General features: G+C 36.4%; 1 protein-coding gene across 2 annotated transcripts in view; it reads right to left on the bottom strand.

Moving 5' to 3' along the window:
- The window catches only part of LOC145681961 (uncharacterized), a 252,925-nt gene that overhangs the window by 204,124 nt on the left and 28,968 nt on the right, over positions 1-19,833 (bottom strand). For both annotated transcript variants that reach the window (XM_081753563.1, XM_081753564.1), the window contains exon 2: positions 11,451-11,551. In XM_081753563.1, coding sequence (XP_081609689.1) covers positions 11,451-11,534 — 84 coding nt within the window. In that variant the 5' untranslated portion in view covers positions 11,535-11,551. The remainder of the gene's footprint in view (positions 1-11,450; positions 11,552-19,833) is intronic.

Raw genomic sequence — 19,833 nt, 5'->3', positions numbered from 1 at the left:
AATAATGTTTTTCTTTTCTTTTTTTTCCTTTTTAAGAAGTGATCGGAAGTTATTTTAATTTGATATGGATATTGAATCAGAGCCATTGAAATGTAAGTCAGAGCATGTGTTTTTCTCCCCTTTCCCCTTCATCCCTTTTGTCCCTCCCTGATTCAATCCCCGGCCTAGTAAGTTTGTGGTGGACAACATCGTGTCCGTGGGTTTTCTCGGCTTACTCCCCTTTACTCCCACATTTTTATTCCATCAATTATTCCATCATCATTCACTTACCTTAATCATCCTTTACCCTTAGCCTACAGGGTATATACGTGAGACGTTAAACTGAAAGATTTCTTTTCATTTCATTTTCCTTTAGTCTCTGTTCTGTCATATGTAAAGTTCTCCCTTGTGCATAGCACCATGCCATGAGGGCATATAGGGAGTGTGGAGTTAGTTCTCCAAACTTTCTTGATCTCAGGTAGATGAATGTGGTGTTGTCGGCACGACGCTTCGGCCGCACCCCCCTTCCCAGGTACGCATTGAATCTGAGGTTGGTAATGCCCCAGAACCGCACGGCATCTCATGTACAAAATCAAATATTGTAAAGTAACCAAGAGCAACAGATACCTGACATATGCATTTAGACCAATTCCCTTTTAAAATCGGACAATTCATTCGAAAGTTATCGTAGCTTTCACACGCCTACGTTCAAAATAAGAACAAATACTTGAATTCGGGAAACTTCCCCTTGTCGTATGGCAACCAAAACAATAGGTGTCTGGTAAAAGCAAAAGAGAGCATTTTAAAATGAGTTCCATCAAAATCGGAAAATCCGTTCCAACGTTATCATCGGATGCCACATACAGACAGACAGGATGGCCTGTAATAGGGAGCTTCGCACACAAAATTATCAAGGTTTGTTTCACGACAATCTCAAATACTCGAAGGCATTCGAGTGCCGGATAGTAAATTTTCAAAACGGAAGTTTGATAAGTCTTCAGCCTTATCGAATTTCCTTACCTTTACCTATATCAGTAGCTGTCTCTATACAGAACTTTAAATTAAACCCTCGAAATCATATGTAAAATTATTTTTCTGCCTGCCCCGTTATTGGTGCAATCGGCAAAGTGACTATTAGTACATTAATGGTGTCTTGGATTCCAATTCCATCCGGGTGAAGCATATTTTCTCTTCCTCTTTCTCTCTTCTGACAGACTGCTTAAACCTTGTACAGATCTGTGGGGAAACAACTTTTCCTTCACTTCATTGCTAAGGAGAGTTTTAAAATGAACACCCTGCATATATGTGATACATATCATATACAACTATGATAACCTCGAATACATTGTTTCTTTCGAACACTTCGATAATCCTGAACTTTTCAAAATACGGTATTCAAGCAACTCAACAAATGCGATCATATTGATATATTTCTGTATTTGCTGCTTTCAAACAATTCGAGACTCTCGAACAGTTCGAGTGTCTCGAAGTTGTCTAATGTTTCTTACATTTCGAATGCCTCGAACACTTCGAGAGTCCCGAACATTTCGGGAGTCTCGAACATTTCGGGAGTCTCAATCATTTCGAGAGTCTCGAACATTTCGGGAGTCTCAATCATTTCGAGAGTCTCGAACATTTCGGGAGTCCCGATAATTTCGAGAGTCTCGAACATTTCGGGAGTCTCGAAAGTTCGATAATTCGATAAAATTAAAATTCTTTATCGATGGAACGGTTTTGAAATTTTATCGAATTGTTATCGATTACTCGATTATCGAAACAGCCCTACACAAACACTCACAATAGTAGGAAGAAAATGCTATGTGATTTATTTCCTCCCAAAATTTACCCTTTCCCCTTTATTTCTAAAAATTCCAATCAAGTTGCTGTCATTGAATTCTGTGTCATGGTAGACAAATGGAAAACAACAATAATGTTACTTTTCCGACGGCGAATCCCGAAGTACTAAGCGGAAGCAGTGTTCTCGAACACCCTCTTCCACCCCCTTCCTCCCCCTTCACGTGAAGTTCTAAACCGTCCTTAGAAAATAATATATATATATATATATATATATATATATATATATATATATATATATATATATATATTGTCACGGTACGCCAAAATTCAGAGATAGAATTCAATATCAAAATTCATTTATTTTTATTAATTTGGCTGAAAGATGAAAATTAAAGTATTGTTTATGAATTGGCTTGCAGTCAGAAATTAGTAATCTTGCAGACAGACATATTATCACACTATATTACATAGTGCTTATGATTGTTGTTTTAATTAAGTAACAGACACGAGTCTGCACGTGTCATAAGAGTATAAACAAATACTGAAGCAAGAAGAAAATGTAAACTTTGTATAAATTTATGTTCACAACAACACATTCTAAAAAATAGGTAAAATTGTGAAAATCGCAGACGTAAACTGTCTGGAGATTTGGTCACTGAGAGAAAATGCAGAAACTGCGGTTTCAGCACAGAGATGTATGAACTACGAAATTTGGTAAGAGAGAAACGACAAATTCATCATGAACCAAATTGACATAAAAAGGTTATGTCGAAATGAATAGAGAGCAGTTCCTGAGATCCGTCAATGGAGATCAGTTCCAGGAATCCGTTATTGGAGAACAGTTCTTGGAAACCAGTCTGAAGAACTACACCGAGTTCCAGTGGAAACCCATCCACTGTGGTTGTCATCGACTACGAACTCCGAGTCCATCGAAGGTATGTAGTAATACATCTCTGGTTATTCTCACCTGACTGAATCGCCAACAGTTTGATTAATGTGATCAAGCAATTTCACTTAACTAAACATCACAAACATAATACACCTAACTCTACTGAATTAAAGATAATAAATGTCTAATTAAAGTTAAATGCTCAGATATTAATTACTTTATCACCTTCGCATGTTAAGCATAAAATCCTACATCGTAGGTTGGTGGAGATATGATTATTATTGCATTCCTGTCTATTCTGGATAATAGACAGAAGCGGCTTGTATCGTGTCAATAATTCACTACATCCCAGCTATAAAGGCACGACGCGATATAAAGTTGACAATATATATATATGTGTGTGTGGCGTTTTTATTAGGAATTTGGTTCTGAATTTTTATCTCGCTTTGTGTGACAGGAATGGCTACCGTTTTTGCATATTAGTCTCACAAGTGTTTTGCCTACACATGAACCTCATTTTCGCAGCATAGGCTGATTGTAAGGGTTGCCAGGGCCTCCCAAATTCTATTTTTTCATAAGTTTTCCGGATTCTTTCTTTCTTCTTTTTCTTCTAAGAATAAATAATTAATTGAACAAATGTTACCTCTTTGGAATCTGTGATCAATCAGCTTAGCCAATGATGTATACATAATGACTCTGTGATAATTAGGGGGGTCAGCAGGCCCTCTAAAGTGAGAGTCTACGATTTCGTTAAAATCCCTGGCCGGCGTTTAAAGGTTAATAATGTAACATTATTTCTTGGCAGTTTGCTTCGTAATGCCTGAAAACTATGCCTATCTAAAACATTTTCAAGTGAAGAAACGAAGAGCAACTCTTTGCCTTTTTTCTGAGTCTTAATGCTGCTACCTAAAGTCTTCGGGGAATTTAGATGATTCTATAGAAATTAATTATGAAATTGTTCAAGACGTGGTAGTAAAAGGAATAAAAAAAAAGCCTCTGTGTTAATATTTTGTTTACTTGAAGATGGAACAACAATCAATAACAATAACGAAAAGGTTTTCTTAGTTTTTCGTCTTACGTAGGACGAGACAATACAGAAACCTTTACTTGTCATACAGGCAAGCGGAAAACTTGACTTTTTTTCTTACAAACCTAATGCTGAAAGACCACATATAATAATGAACCGACTAAGTGTATTTAGCGAATGTTGAGACCGAAAAGAATTATGAGTGACCAGAAAGGAGGTGTTACAGTGTTGTTTCTAGACATTGTTGCTAAACTAACTAACTCAATAAATTCGCTGTTCTAATCATCTGTTTCTGATAATGATTCTTCTTCATGTTTTCTTTTTATCGCTAATCAAAACTTTTTTTTTTTTTTTAGTTTTTACAGTGAGGCCGGAAAGTCAGTGGCGTCTCGTTACATACTTTTTCGGTAGTTCACAGTCGTTAGAAAATCGTATTGTAGAATTCTTTCAGTATTCTAAATAAGAAAACATAAATAATCAATGAAAGAAACCATATATATATTTACACATAATGAAAAAGTACCAATTCATAAACAAATGCTCTTCGTATATGAAATCACGAATTCAGGTGTTCTTCTGGACAATCAACTTGTCAATAACTCTTCTTAAGTTTAGTTTTTTTTCCATTTTTTTTATACTATAGTTAATGCACTGAGACTATTCTGAGGTTGCTTTTATATTCTTTAATATGGTAACACAACTTTCAGTCTCTGAAATAAACTTTGGATTATTTGCTATGATTCTCACGAACTTCGTTGTATGCCATTCTCTTTCTACAGACTCACCATCAATTTCACAACATACTGAATGTAATCTCCATTAGTATCAAGACTGCAAACGTCTGCTATCTTACATATTTGAAGATCTCCTTCGTGGGTAAGTGGTTAACGTATGTACCTTTGGCGTGGGAGACCCGGATTCAATTCCCCGGAGGGAGCTCATGTGGTTCGGATTTCACGTTAATAGTAGCTCCCGTCTCATATAGCCTCGCTGCTAAAAGGGACGCTAAACTCAAAATCAACTCAACTCGTATATCTGAATGACCATATATGCTCTTTAGTGAACTGTTAACGGTATACACGCTTTGCCCATGTACTTTTGTATTATTATCTCAGGAAGATACTTCATTACTGCTCCACCCACTCCAAAAAAAAAAAAAAAAAAAAAACCTTTGCGGTTACAGCTGAACGTACGTTACTGCAAATCTCAATACTCGTCTTTCCACATGTTAAAGATGAATGTTGAAAAAATCAATTCCAAAATTTCTTTCATCATCCCACAATACAGAAGGTAAGATTTTACCTTTGTAGCAATATTACCAAGTACAGCGTGTTTCGATAAGGTATTTGCTTTTCCTACAAACATTTAGTTTATTTCTGTAGAAAAAAACAAGGGGGCGATAAAGTGTCGACTGAAATTGATTGAAAATGAGCCTATGAATTTTCAGGACATTTTCACGCCCTTGAAGAAGGCATGTTCAGTCAACCGTTTGAGAAAATCTTTCCACTAATGGAAGCACAACACATTCAGTGGTGTGACTGCACAGGTAATAGTTGTTCTGCAAATGACAAACTAATTCACTTTCCCATCGTTGCTACTGCCAACCTCTACAACTACTCTCAGAACTATGTTTCAACAGTGTAGTACAGCGCTATCAAAGCATTCATATTATATGTATGCAACTCTATTCAATGAAACGTTCTCTATGCATCACACCAATTGACAATAACATGTGTGTATGTTTGTCGTGCATAAAATGAAAGGGTATTACTGAACCTCTCTCAAATATGAAAGGTATCTTATTAAGGGAATCCAAGTTATAAGAGTGAGTTTTTCTTGTTTGGAAGAAACGTTCCATGACCTTTCATTTTGTCTTTCTCATTAACAGCAACTAGCAGAGGTGTCATTCCTCAGCGTTTTTCTAGTTTGGGAATTTTCTTCCAAAAATATTTAGTGAGTGAAATTTCCCCAGGATTTCGTACTCTGGGTGTAACTAGCCAGAGAGCAAAATTCACAGTTTAATAAAGCGGCCGAACGTTGTGTTGGCAGTATTTATTCCCGTGACGACTATTGGTTCCTTCAATATACAAGGTATGATCCAAGAGGCGTCAGATGTGTTGAATTCTAATACTTGAATCAGGAGACAACCTATACATTTCCTGAAAGAGTTTGTCGAGCAAGTTTCAAAACAGGTTTCAATTCCTTGCCTGGAAGTGATCCCACCCCTTTAGGGATGGAAATATATAGAACAACTTGATCTATCCGTCCTATATATCAAAGTACTCAGAATGACTAGAAGGTTTAGAATATAATATACACTACCCAATTATATCCTATATCAAGGTAAGAAACCCAACAAATGATTATTTCACTATAAATATCCTATATTAGTTAACCTCATTATCACGCCGTAGAGTGGTCGTGAGACTGTGTGAGTTACGTGGCTCTCACACCTTAAAAACAAAGGCAAAGTCCTAGCAGCACCATCTTGCCTAGACCGTGACGTGCGAGTTACGTGACTCTTACACATATCCAAAAACTAAAGGCAAGCTCCACTAAATAACATGCAGATGGATCTTCTTTCCTCTCATTACCCGGGCATTGTCGTAGATAGAGGGCTTAAACACTGAAGGGTGACCAATCAGGTTTATATAGCTACAAAGAAAGAGCTCTTCTGAGTTAAAAATACTACCACTATTAGTTTTAAATAATTGGTAACTTAAAATCTATTGAACGTTTTTGTACCGTGTGACCTATGAAACAAATTCGTATATATGAGCAGTTGACAAATATATTGTAATATGACTGAACTTAATTGGTAAAGGGTAAATGATATTTTATTAACTTTGATTTTAATATTTTGTAAATTTTCATATTTTAAATGGAAATAAAAAGTCAATTCTCACTCTGGTGCTGTTAAGTCGTTCACATATGTAGAGCAATCAAGGAAGTCTCGTAACTACTCAAAAACTATGTCTGAATAAAAACATTCTTTTTAATAGGTAATATAACTTATGTTGTGCAGCAATGTGTCAACACAATAACAAACACTTCCTACTTCGAGTCATGAGGAAATTCTTGAAAATGTAATTTGTAAGCGGAAGAAATGACGCTACCGAAAACTAGGAAGAACAAAAAGAGTAGTGAACTCGAGAGAGTTTTGAAGTGACCATCACAGAGGAAGGTTCGACCTCTTAAATCTTCTTCGATCAAAATCTTGGTGAGTACATGCTGGTTACGAATCGACAACACACTTCTATACTCTACTTCATTACCAACTTCATTCACATCAAAATCTAACTCCTAATTAAATATGGCAGTCATTATTAATTTTTGTCGTAAGGCCACAGCACCAGTTTTGAGTAATTATCGAATCTGATATCTCTACTTTTTATTTATCCAATTAAAACTATCCATCTTAACAAATTATTGCTCTACCCAAACTAAATGGTTGAGTTCGTTATGATATTTCACTCAAAATTGCCCTCATGCTAACATGTTTATTATTATATGAGCTAAGTGTGGATATCATCGTGTATGTCGACGTCCGGATTTCGATCCGATGAGTTGACGTATGTTATGGTGGAGTAAGCGCTGGATTTACTGGCTAGCGCCCTTGTTATGATGGTGAGTACAAAAGAAAATTTATGGCTAACGCCTTTGGTATAAATGAACGTGCTGATCTGACAATGTATGTGAGTGAAATAATGGAAAATATAGGGATTGAAATATGTACACCGAATGTGTTACATCTAGCCGTAACAATAAGTTACATTAGTTGCGATACCAAATGACTTACTCTTTCTGGATATTATGAATATGCTTTTCTCATCTTTATAGGTTCACTGATAAAGGGTATTTATATTGAAATAATCATGTTTTTGGTTGTACTCATTAACCCGGGAACGGTCGACAGGTGAGCGCAGCGCTCACCCTGATTATTGTTTTCGTTTCAAAGCCGCCCTAGTGGGCTCACAGACTTGGGGCGCCGTCTACCTGTCTCTTGATGTGTCTTGTGTCTGAGAGTCAAGTGTAACCTTTTCATTCTCTTCTGTTGGAGTAGCACTGGCTTTATAAATGTGACTATGCGTAATTTCTGAGCGCCACGTTCACCTGTCAACCGACGGCGTGAGTGATTTTTCCGAGATCATGGACCAAAACACATTCAACTACGACTTGCGAAAAACAGAAGAAAACGGTACGATATGCTGCCTGTCAAGTGCTAATCTATGGGAAACACACTGGCAGCATGTTCTGGAAGTATAATGGGTGACATCAGTACAGTGATGAGATATGCAATAGAACAGCGTCTTATTGAAATATTTACTCTATGTAGCAAGACATAAGTACAGTGTTTACACTAAGATACTTATATTTTAATTTCATTAGAAATTTCCAACTCAAAATACGAATAGTATGAACATATGAAGAGCATGTACTGAAAACTCGCTCTAATTATTTAAATATCTTTTTAAGAAAATGTAATCCTTATGTGATAATAATAATAATAAGAATATAGTTTTATGTGACAATGATAATCAACTAATTATATTGTTTATGGTATAACAGAAATTCATTTTATAAAAAAAAAACCTTTGATAATAAAAATATATATAACTTTAAGAATAAATGGTAATAAGAAATGGTTTTATATAAACGCATCATAATTTTATTTGCGATTGTATTGTAATAATAGTAACAATAATAAATCACAAAATGTCAACATTCAGAAATGTGTTGAAAATAAATCCCGTATAGAGTCATAAACAGCTATAGAAACGATTTTATTATAAATGAGCGCCGCGCTCACCTGTCGACCGCTCGCGTCATAAATCAACAGTCGATCATTCTCGGGTTAATGTAGGATAGAATTAAGAGATGCATATTGTATTCTTAATTTACTAATCATACAGATCCCTTTGATATGTAGGACATATAGGTCAACTTTGTCTATACATTTTTAACCCTGAAGAGGTTCAGGCATGTAGCCAAGGGGTGGGTCCGGGTGGTCCGGACCCCCCCCCTTCAGATCAGAAATGAAAAAATGAACGGAAGGATGAAACAAAAAGAAAAAGAAGAATCAGCATTAAAAATAAAAAGCCACAGCAAGCGTTTGGCTACTCTTTCTTATGAGGAGCTCTGTGTGGAGGAAACGGGATGATTCAAGTTAAAATTTATATTATTGTAATGGAACATACCGACTTCCATCTAGTTCCATGCTACTCCTATGGACTACAAATGACGATCGATAAACTGGTTCGAACAGACAGACTCTCTGGTAGAACTTAAGAAATGCTCCCAATCACCAATAATATGAGCATGGCAACATAAGTTCCAGTTACACTTGTTGAAGAAATTTTCAATTTCGCGGCGACACTAATTCATTTTATAGGATGTGTTTACTACCGAAAGAGATATCATTGCCATCCTTTGACGGCATGAAATGACGATGAGAAAAAGAAGAAGAAAGAAGACAAGAACTGAGTTCGAATGACCTCGGAAGATGGTATTTTTTTCCAATACGTTTTACATATTCTTTTACTCGAGATTTTTTCATAGTTTGTTATTAAAATACTTACTGACATATTCTCATTTTAGTGTCCTAAGAAACAAATATGGTATGTTGCCAGTAAAATAGTTTAGTTTGATCGAGCCCGTGGTGTGATAACCACAGTATTTCGTCATGGGCCCCACTATTACGAAATCCTGGCTACATGCCTGAGGGGGTGGATTCATTTCCGGGCAAGGAATTGAAATCTGTTTTGGAACTCGCTCGTCAAACCTTTTCAGAAAATATACAGGTTATCCCAAGATTCAAGATTCAAGTTTGAAGTCATTCCTAGTTAGAGGTAAAAGTGTCGCTCATCCCAATTTTTACCGAAGGTGCACTTGTGATTTCTCTATTTACCTAAGGGATTTCTCTAACTAACTAACCCTCTGGCCTATGGAAGCCGGAGATACAATGTCGCGTTCACAAAAGCTCTCTATTGACTTATATCCATGGCCAACCGAATCCAGTTTCTACATTGTATTCCTATTTCTGCGAGATCCATCTTAATATTGTCCTTCCATCTGCTCCTTGGTCTTCCTAATGGTCGTTTTCTGGTTAGTCTTCCAGTCAAGACTTTGAAAGCATTTCTACTTTCTTCCATCCTAGCTACGTAACCTGCCCACCTAAGCCTCCTAGACTTGATGAACCTAACAATGTTGGGTAAACCGTATAAACTATGTAGTACCTCGTTATGAAGTTTCCGCCATTCCTCATTCCCATTCCTCTTGGGTCCGAATATTTGTCTCAGCATCTTGTTCTCAAATACTTTCAGTTTATATTCTTCCTTCCGAGTAAGCAACCATGTTTCGCAACCATACAGAACAACTGGCATGATTATCGTTTTATGTACACCGTAAACATAAAGTCCTGCCCTTATTATAAAAATTTCTTACGGAATAACAGTTGGACAGAATAATGTAAATTCTGGTCCGTAACATAGGTAAGTATTACAAGATTTTAAGATTAATAGATGGCACTAATACTACCCAAGAGTGCCGCAGTACGTTACTTGGCACGCGCGGATTAATTGGCGAAATGGTATCGAAGCAGGAGAAAGCGCAATGCGTGCTGTTGTATTACGAAAGCAAATTGCCCATGAGTGTTCAGTGTAAGTTTGTGATTTCGTATGGTCGCAGTCCTCCGGATGTGAAATTAATAAAGCGATGGTATGAAAGATTTAAAGCAACAGGCAGCGTTGAAGATCTTCCGAGAAGTGATAGGAACTGGAATACCGCTTAGACATTCTCCGAGCTACCAAGGGGGCACACGTTGAAGTGGTCTAACGTAAGTGATTTTTTAAAAAAACTTGTAATACTAACCTGTGTAACTGACCAGTATTTACAATATTATGTCAAACGGTTCTTCTGTAATAAATTTTTGTGATCTGAGCAAGACTTTATGCTCACCCTGTATTTTGAGCGTCAAATTCCTTCTCAGAGTTCGCGACGACAATAGATTTTGAACTGAATAATAACACGAATTCCCTGCATTTAGTTGACATTTAATTTCTTCGTGAATATGATTTTCTTTTGTTAATACTGATCCTAGATATTTGAAAGTATCCACTTTATCAAAAGTATTATTTAACGCATCTATAATTTGCCGTACTAGTATTATGGTCCCGACGCACCCTAGGGATTTCTCTATTTATTTTTTTCTAGTGTCTGAGATTCAATTCTTAGAAATATAATTAACTTTGGGTTAAGCGTTTCATTCAACAGCGAAACTACTTGTATATCAAACGTGAAACTACAGTATAACATGAAATTCGAAACACATGAGCTCTCGATGAAAATCAAACTCTGGTCCCTCGTGCCGCGGACGCGGACGCTAACAATATAATCCTCAAGATAGCACTCACATAAATATTTCATAATATGAATGTTTAAATTGGATAGTAATTTCATAAAATTTCAACTCGTTTATAACTACAGTCAAGTATGCTGCTCGCCCTGTTAAAATACTTACATTCGCGCGGTAGCACGGTGGTAGAGCGTTTACCTTGGGATCCTTGGTTCGATCCCAGCTCGCGCCGTGTGGACTTTGTTGGTGGAAAAACACTGTTCTCGGGGTTCTTGCCGTTATTATCGCCGTCTCCTTTAGCCTAACCGGCATAAACATGAACTTAACACTTAAAGATTTCATTTCATTTTTCATTTTAAAATACTTATTCTAAATCACTGTTAGCAAGATAATATAATACCTACCAAATTTATGGTTGCAATAGTTATTGTGCCATTCCTCAATGAACTTGCTCCGCAGCAACATGATTTCACAGTCCACCATGCCATGTTGTCGTCTTTCAATTCTGAAAGTGAAATAATATTACTTTTAAACGGAGTGGAAGCAAATCAAGAAGAGTTTTATGTAGAAATGTATAGTCTTAACTATGAATAAGAAAAACGTTAAATTTAGTAAACTTTTCGTTCCATAACAATTTTGCATATAAAATGGTTAATAGTCTTAAAGAGAAAACCAATATGACAAAACGATGATAAAACTTGTAAATTAGGAATAACGTTGAAAAGTTTCCGCATAATATAGAAGAAAAAGTAGACAGATTAGAACAAATGGAAAATGAAATGTTTTTTTTTCTTTTATGTACACTCATGTCCAAAATGATTGTCGCATATCTATAACTGTCTTGTTGTGGGAATATAATTTTATAATGATTTTGCAGGGTACTTTTAATACTGAAACTATGTGTATAATCGGAAAATGTATATTTGTGGTAAATTTCATAGGAGAAGAATTATAAATACGAAAATTATAATGAGTAAAATAAAATGTTGCTAAATGGACAAGAAAATTTTATTTTCGTTTTAGCCTGTTGTTCTTATTTACTGCTCTTTTGACATGAAATTTACCACATACATGTCTTTGCCGATTATACACAACGACATACTAACATTATAAGAAGTACCAGGCGAATTCGTTATCAACTTATATTCCTAGAAAAAAAAACACATATTTATAGATATGCGACAATAATTTTGGACATGAGTGTACTTCAATTTCAAATTGAACATAGTGATGTGAAGAATCGTTATATTGTTGCAGTATCAGTAAATGATTACACAGCAAAATATAGAATTCATTTGAAAACATGAGATCCTTAGTCGAGAGTAAGCTTTTATCTACAGAGACGAATGCCATTTAATGTAACGATAAATTGCATAATATTATAGATAAACAGCTACTTCTTACAGCACAATCAAGGAGTGGGTAGCTGATTTCCGGAGAGGGTAGAATCTCAAGTGAACGAAAGACGCAATCAGTATGAATCAGAATTGTAGTAACCGTCGAGAACATGTATGAAGAAACAGTGTATGAAGAAACCAATATCCAAAGATAAACAAATTGGTGTAAAGCAAAGTAGATAGATAGAGTAGCAATATTTGCGGGACGCATTCACTACGTTGTTCATAAGGAACTAATAATGACAGAAGCACCAAAGTTTGACAAAAAAAAATTAAAAACTAGTCAAACACGACAAGATTTCTGTGACTAACTTACAATGGTGGCCCAGTTTCATTGTGATTACTCTATTTTTTACTCTATTTTTTACTTTGTTACTCTATTTTTTACGTTCTGTGACTAACCTACGTAGCTTGTCGAACTCTTATCTATTAGAAAGTCAAACTCTCATCTAATTTGACCTTGGGAAACTTCTTAAACTGGTTAGTTGCTAGGTGCTATAGTGTATTATGGTTATTGGACACACTGGTAGACTCCGCCCACCGTCAAAGTCCGGAAGTTCCCATTGATTTGTTGTAGATGATATAGCTCTTCATGGCTATGTTGAAGAGCTGATCATCAGACTCCGTCGAATTTTGAGATTCCGTCATATCATGTTCCCCATAGGAAACTTGGATGTTCATTCCTTCAAATCAAGGTCTACATAGGAAAGTTGAATGTTACTATGGCTATTTTGCGTTTCATGACTATTTTGGTTGTCAAAGCTACGTTTTTGTTTTGAAGGAAGTATCGGGTCACGTCATGTGTGTGTGTGTTTATGATTGAAGCTTCTATAGAAATGGATGATTTAATTTTAACTGATAGCCAGTGAACAGTGTTGGATTTACGTATAAGCTAAACAAGCTATAGCTTATTGCCCCACTTTCTTGGGGGCCCCAAAAAATTTTAAAGACAAAAACTGGATGTAGTGTAATTTCCAGATAATAAGAGAAAGCAAATAAGATAAAACGCAAAGACGACGGTATTTTGTATTGTTATGCACTAGGCTCTTATGAAGCAGTAATGAGGGCCTCACTTGTAATGGGGCCCTGTTTCTCAACCCTGCTTGTAATAGGGCCCCTGTTACCCAGCCTCGTTTGTAATGGGATCCCCGTTTCCCAGCCCTGTTTGAAATGTGGTCCCTTTTCCTAGCCCCGCTTGTAATTTGGGCCCTGTTTCAGAGCCCCGCTTATAATTGAACCCTGTTTCCCATTATAATGGGGCCCTGTTTCCCATTTCCGCTTATAATGGGCCCCGTTTCCCAGCCTTGGTCTTTAGGGCCCCTTGTTTCAGAGTCCTGCTTGTAATGGGGACCTTGTTTCCCAACCATTACATTCAGCTACTTTAATAAGACTTCACAGTGTAAGTGTTATGGTACTTTGTACTTGTATATTGATGGAACTCTAGTGCTGCCTTTCTCCTACTCTTTGGAATATGACAAGAAATTAAGGCTACTAACGGTGGATTCATTAAGAATTAGATATGAAACGACAAGCTGGCAAAATAATAGTAAAATATCAAGAAATTACAGCTCTAAGCGGCGATACTTTTTATAACGCGAAATTATAGATATTTCGCTGTATGTATTAGAAGTAGTGTCAAGAAGTATTTTCATAATATGTAAATAGAGTTACTATCCTTACCATTCATTTTCATAATGATCTATAGAGTGTCAATAATGGTTCACTAAAGAAAAGAAGAAGAACAAGGATCATTCGTTTTAGGCATCTGATGGTTCGCTTTGATATATTAACAGCACATTGTATTTTATTATGTATCATTGTATTCAGAAGTGCACAACTGAATTTAACTTGTTTAAGTTAATTTGTAGTAGTTTGAATGTGTTACGAATATCGGCACTAGTTACTACATAACAAGATAAAATGCTAAATCTATTCAAGTCGCAGTACAAAGGAGTTATGTATAATATTTATAGGCTTTATAATCATTTTAGTCTAACAGTAACGTTTTTCAACGACATTTTGATTTTCAGCGAATTGCGTCGTACTATACTTCGTGTAACCTCCAGATGTTGCATTCCCTTTTGACCTGATTTACTCTAGTAACTTGACCTGAAAAAACTCACACGATTGGTTGAAAGCTAAGTTAAGTTTCAGGCAATACTTACTAGAGTGAATATGAGCCCGTTTATGACACAAAATACACTGCACCCACTCTTCGTCCACTGCCTCAGAACAAATGATATATTCAGTAATAGTAGTGACATTTGATCCACTGTTGCACTCCTCTGTGCCACTGGTGTCAAAATTTAGTTTTTCATTGTCTTCTTAATTTACTTTGCCCATGTTTGTTCGCTTTCCTTGGCAGGCTTTTCGTTGTCTTCTTCTACATGACACTGCATGCTCTTCAGTTTTATTTCTTCTGTCACTTGTGCTTTGCTTCCTGTTACGTTTCTCTTCTAATGTTTCCCTGTACGGCCTTCATGTTAGAATTTGGCTGGTTTCGCTCTATTTCTTCTCATTGTTGACCTGCTATTTGCTTCGTTTGTGACTAAGTAGATCTCTTGAGCTATGATCTGAAATTGTATTGAAGTTGAAGGCATACCAGATCGAATGAAGACCGTTGTTGATCTGAGCGACAAATCTTGCTAACAGAAGTGTGCACCACACCCTGTGAAGTAGGTAAAGTTGTTTCTGAAGACGTTCTTGGAATGGGAGAAGATGACTTTCGGATATTGGCCTTTGAATCGAAAGAAAAATGTGCTGAAGAAAGGATATTCAAATCAGTAAAGACACTCCTATTCAAAGGAAACAGTACGGTACAGCTAAAAGCTGATCTTGCTAGGTCCATTCTGCAAATGGCAGTAAAGGCTGTGTTTACTAAATTAGCCACGTCTTTCACTGAAATTTTCAATGGAACATATTTTCTCATCCATACAGAACAAGTCTCGTGATAGGCCGCTTTAAACGATTTCATTACAGCTCGGCCTGTAATCCATGTGTCGTGTGAGGGGTAGACTAATCATATGAACGCTGTTCTCTTTGGCATATAAAACAAGCATAAGGTCTTTGTGGGAAATGTGTCCATCAGCAATTACTAGAATAGGGTCTTCCTTTGTTAGCTTCACGCGAGCAACAAACATTTCAAGATATTGTCGAAAACCCACAGCTGTCATCCATCCACTTTCTTCAGCAATGAAAACACTATTCGCTGGCACATATTTCTTCTGTTCCTCAGACATCCCTTTATGGGGAAAGACAAACAAAGGAGGAAGAAACTGCGGAAAGACAAACAACGGAGGAATAAACTGATCACCAGTTGCATTAATCGCGAATAGTATTGTGTTGTTTCAGCCTCTTTCCCCTGAAGTAGTTTTTTTCGACCTGTTTCTTTCTTTACTGAGACAGAACTTTAGTTGCATTGTCGTGAACCACCGACACTTCAGTCTCATAGCAGTTAAATATATTAGAGGGCTTGAAGCTGTACTTTGCAAGTAACTCTTCATATTTGTCAAAAAATAAAACCCCACAGCTCTGCATGCTCGTCGACTGTGGAATACGCAACGAAAGTTCAAGATGACGTTTCATGAAACGGGAGTAGAACTTCTGTTCAGTACATTTTTTGTCTTTATTAAACTGATGATTAATATTGAGGTGCTCTGCTAAATCGAAAACAAACTTCAAAAACTCCTTTTTGTTCAATGGCAACAATTGGTTGTCCAAGTCCTTTAGATGATTAACAAGCTGCGTCTCCATTTCTTCTGAAAACGTTGTATCAAAACGGCCCATTTGAGGAGTCATTTCTATTGTTTCCAATTTTCAAGTCTTTCACTCTATCTCCTAAAGTGCTCTTAGGTACCAGAAAGATACGTGTTGCCACCCTCGGACTCATTTCCCCTTCCATGACTGCTTGTGTTGTCTTCCTCATATCGTCTTCCACCCACTTCCCCTTTTTCTTGCTTCCCATCTTAAGTGGAAGAAACAAAAACGGGGAACGTTACTATTATGAAAGTGACATTATATCCACATTACATTACCTATCAACGTGTAAGGTTGAATAAGGGAAATACTATGCTGTTTATTATAATGAACAGTTTTATATCGGTTGCATTACTGCTATTGATAAGAACAGGGTTCATGTCAAATTTCTTAGAGGGATTACGGAAAGCAAATTTGTATGGCTAAAAGTCACAGATAATGATAAACTGCACATAAAATTCATATTTGACGGATCGATTACTCTAATTGCCAATGGTCCCTTCATTGTGGATAATATCGTTATGCGCAAGATCAAAATCTCATACCGACAGATGAAACTATCATAAATATTTTCCGGCATCATTAGACCATTTTCATTATAGTGTTATGCGATGTTGTTACATTAGGACCGAGGACGTTTCAAAAAATATAATATTTCACTGATAGTATTACAAAACATTTTACTTTTCAATTATATAATTATTAGTACTTAATTATCTTGTCATGTGTCAACTAGAAACAAGATTATCCTATGTATATTTGTATTATTTTAGTGTTAATATACGTTGTACGCAAAAATAATACTGTAAAAACTGTTATAAATCAGATTGGAAGTTCGTAGAAAATTATGTAGTTCATTCAAATAAGATATTAAGAGATGTCAATTACTGGGTCACGGTGTGTCAATTACTGGTGATTCTTTCAAATCGTAGTGTCAATTTCTAGTACAGTAAACAACTTTCGTATATATATTTTTTAAAAATAATAATTATTGGTCTATAGTTTTTCTGGTGGTGTATATGGATGAAGCAAGGATGCCTTGATACCTATACGAGAAGTGAATAAGTCAGGCTCATTTCAAGGGTGAAAAAACATACAATTCGTCAAATACTGCTCTTATATTGTCAATTATTGGGACAGTTACCCTGGTTCTTCCAAATAGAATAGGAAATTTTAGTATTCACTGTGCAAGTTTAATAATCATTTTAAGGAAAGACAATCCTTTTAACATTAAACTACAACCACACTATTTTCCCTAACATGTTGCAACAATATTCTGCTAGTATAGGATGTTATGAACATAGTTTATTCAAAGCAACTTGAGTTAACTTTCTTCTAAATTGCAAAACAAATTGTCACGATTTTTCTGCTTGCCGATTTGTTAGATTTGGGATTAATTTCCCTTTTCATTACTGACATCATAGGATATTAAGTTACAGCCAGAACAATGACATATACAGACAATAATATGTCCGCGATTATGAGCGCCGACTACGTGGGTGCTCCGACACCCACAATATGTTTAGTTTGGACCCGGGTTTGAATCCGTTTCTGTTGCATTTAAGTCATCCGTGTTACCGAATGAACTAGGGCAGCCCGACTTATCCTTATAGTACCGGTATATTTTATCACAGTACATACCTTTATGACAGTGTCCATAAAAGATTTTAACTAAAAATAAATCAATCAAATATCAAAATTTCCTGTAAAGATATGGGCTAACATGTCCCGCCATTGACCCCCATACATTTTAGAAAGTCGGCGCCGTTGTCCGCGAGAAACTTCAAATCTCACGTCACTATGGTGACCACGATGACTCGTGAAGTTTGGGCTCTACAAGAATCATAGAGCTTCATTTCCTCACATATGATGTCAAAAGAATTCCGTAAGATTCATGGTGCTGCCTTCCCAACGCATACTTCAGAAAAAAGTGAAACAACGGAAGTGGTCCAAAAGCGTTGGTGGACTAAGAGGAGATGGCGAACGAGTGAAAAACAGCACTTAACGAAATATAAGACGAACACTGACAGTTATTCGAATTTAACTGTAACAATAATAATAGCAAAAATATAAATTAACGACCAAAACAATAACAATAAAACAAAACTTAGCGGCAAACCGACAACACTGTATCATCAGGAGATGTTACAGCGAGAGACAACACTGTCAAAATTACGTGGCTGGTATTTGGCGATCAGAACACACACGCGTTCTATTGGGTGGTGAAATTGGTAGATCTGGCTCAAGCTTCACGAATTCTTAATTTACTATAGTCTCAGGATATGTACAATAACACTTTTTGCTTTACAATATAGAATCACTTTCCGTGGTAATTTCAGCTATGCAGAAAATTTTAAATCTATCATATCATGGAAGAATCGTGGTGTATAGAGGCAAAGAAATAAGCAACAAAATTAATGTACATACTTCAATATAGGAGTCCAAGAAACTGAAGTCAAATAAATCCTTGGTTCATTTTATTTAACCGAATCAATTGTCGCAATTGGGAAAACAAGTGAGCAGCATACAGATAGGCAATAGGGTTAATTTTTATGTTTGGTACTTCTTCACTGAAGCTACTACTAACACATGAGCGAAGCACATAGAATTATAATATAACTCATGACCTCACATGAAAATCAATGACCTCGCTTCCAAATCGAACCTATATGAGTTATGTCGCCATACAGACGATCAAAACTATTTCCACAGTGGAAATAGTAACATTATTACTTATATGTTCTCTTGGTATGTGCGTGGGAGCACGGGAGCTCATCAGTAGATCAATTACATCTAGTGCGTGGGTTTCTTGGTTTGATCCCTGACTAATTAAATTTGTGGTGGACTAAATCGGGTCTGTGGATTTTCTTGTTGTACTTCCGTTACCTCCTACAATCGAATTTCGCTAATTCTTACATCATCATTCACTTGCTCTTACACCGATCGGCAAAATGAAACATTTTTTCGCTCCCTGAACGAAAATGGGCGATTCCTATAGATTTCGAGCTCCTGAGTTCGAATCCGTAACCCGTTTTTCTGCAGGACGTACCACTTTTCAGGGAGGAGGGAAGTGTTTCAATATCCACCCAAAGATGCTCCACCCATAATAATTTGCATGTTATAATTTAAATATCAATATAAATTATGCAGATAAAATTGCATAAAAAGTTAAAGTTTAACATTTGCGTGTCACTTGGTTTTCCTACTCCTCTTGTAATTACTGCAGGGTGTCTCGTGTGTCACATTCCAACAGAAGTTTGCCAACATATTCACACTTCATTTACCACTGTAGCGCCTCTCCATGGTAGCTATTTGCTGAAAACTATTCCCCGTGTTCGTCAGAGACCTCCCCCAAGCTGTACATTCCACGGAAAAAGTCCAGGTGGCAATGGAGGAAGTGTAACTTTAGGGACATATTACATCCCATGTTACGAAATGAAGTAATTAACCTGCCCACAATGTCTTTGTAATCAGGTGACTTATGAATCCGTAGAAAGTTACTGCACACTTCTCGAAACGCCTCCCAAGCCTCACTTTCCACTTCATTAAGCTTAGAAGAAAATGTAGTATCCCTAAAAACGTCTCTGATTTGAGTTTCCGTAAAAACACCTTCTTTCACTTTGGCATCGCTGAG

This window comes from Thermobia domestica, chromosome 3 (assembly GCF_964235325.1).
Source record: "Thermobia domestica chromosome 3, izTheDome1.hap1.1, whole genome shotgun sequence".
In the NCBI taxonomy this organism is placed as follows: Eukaryota; Metazoa; Arthropoda; class Insecta; order Zygentoma; family Lepismatidae; genus Thermobia; species Thermobia domestica.
The sequence above is the reverse complement of the archived record's forward strand: the minus strand, read 5'-3'. Positions and strand labels throughout refer to the sequence as shown.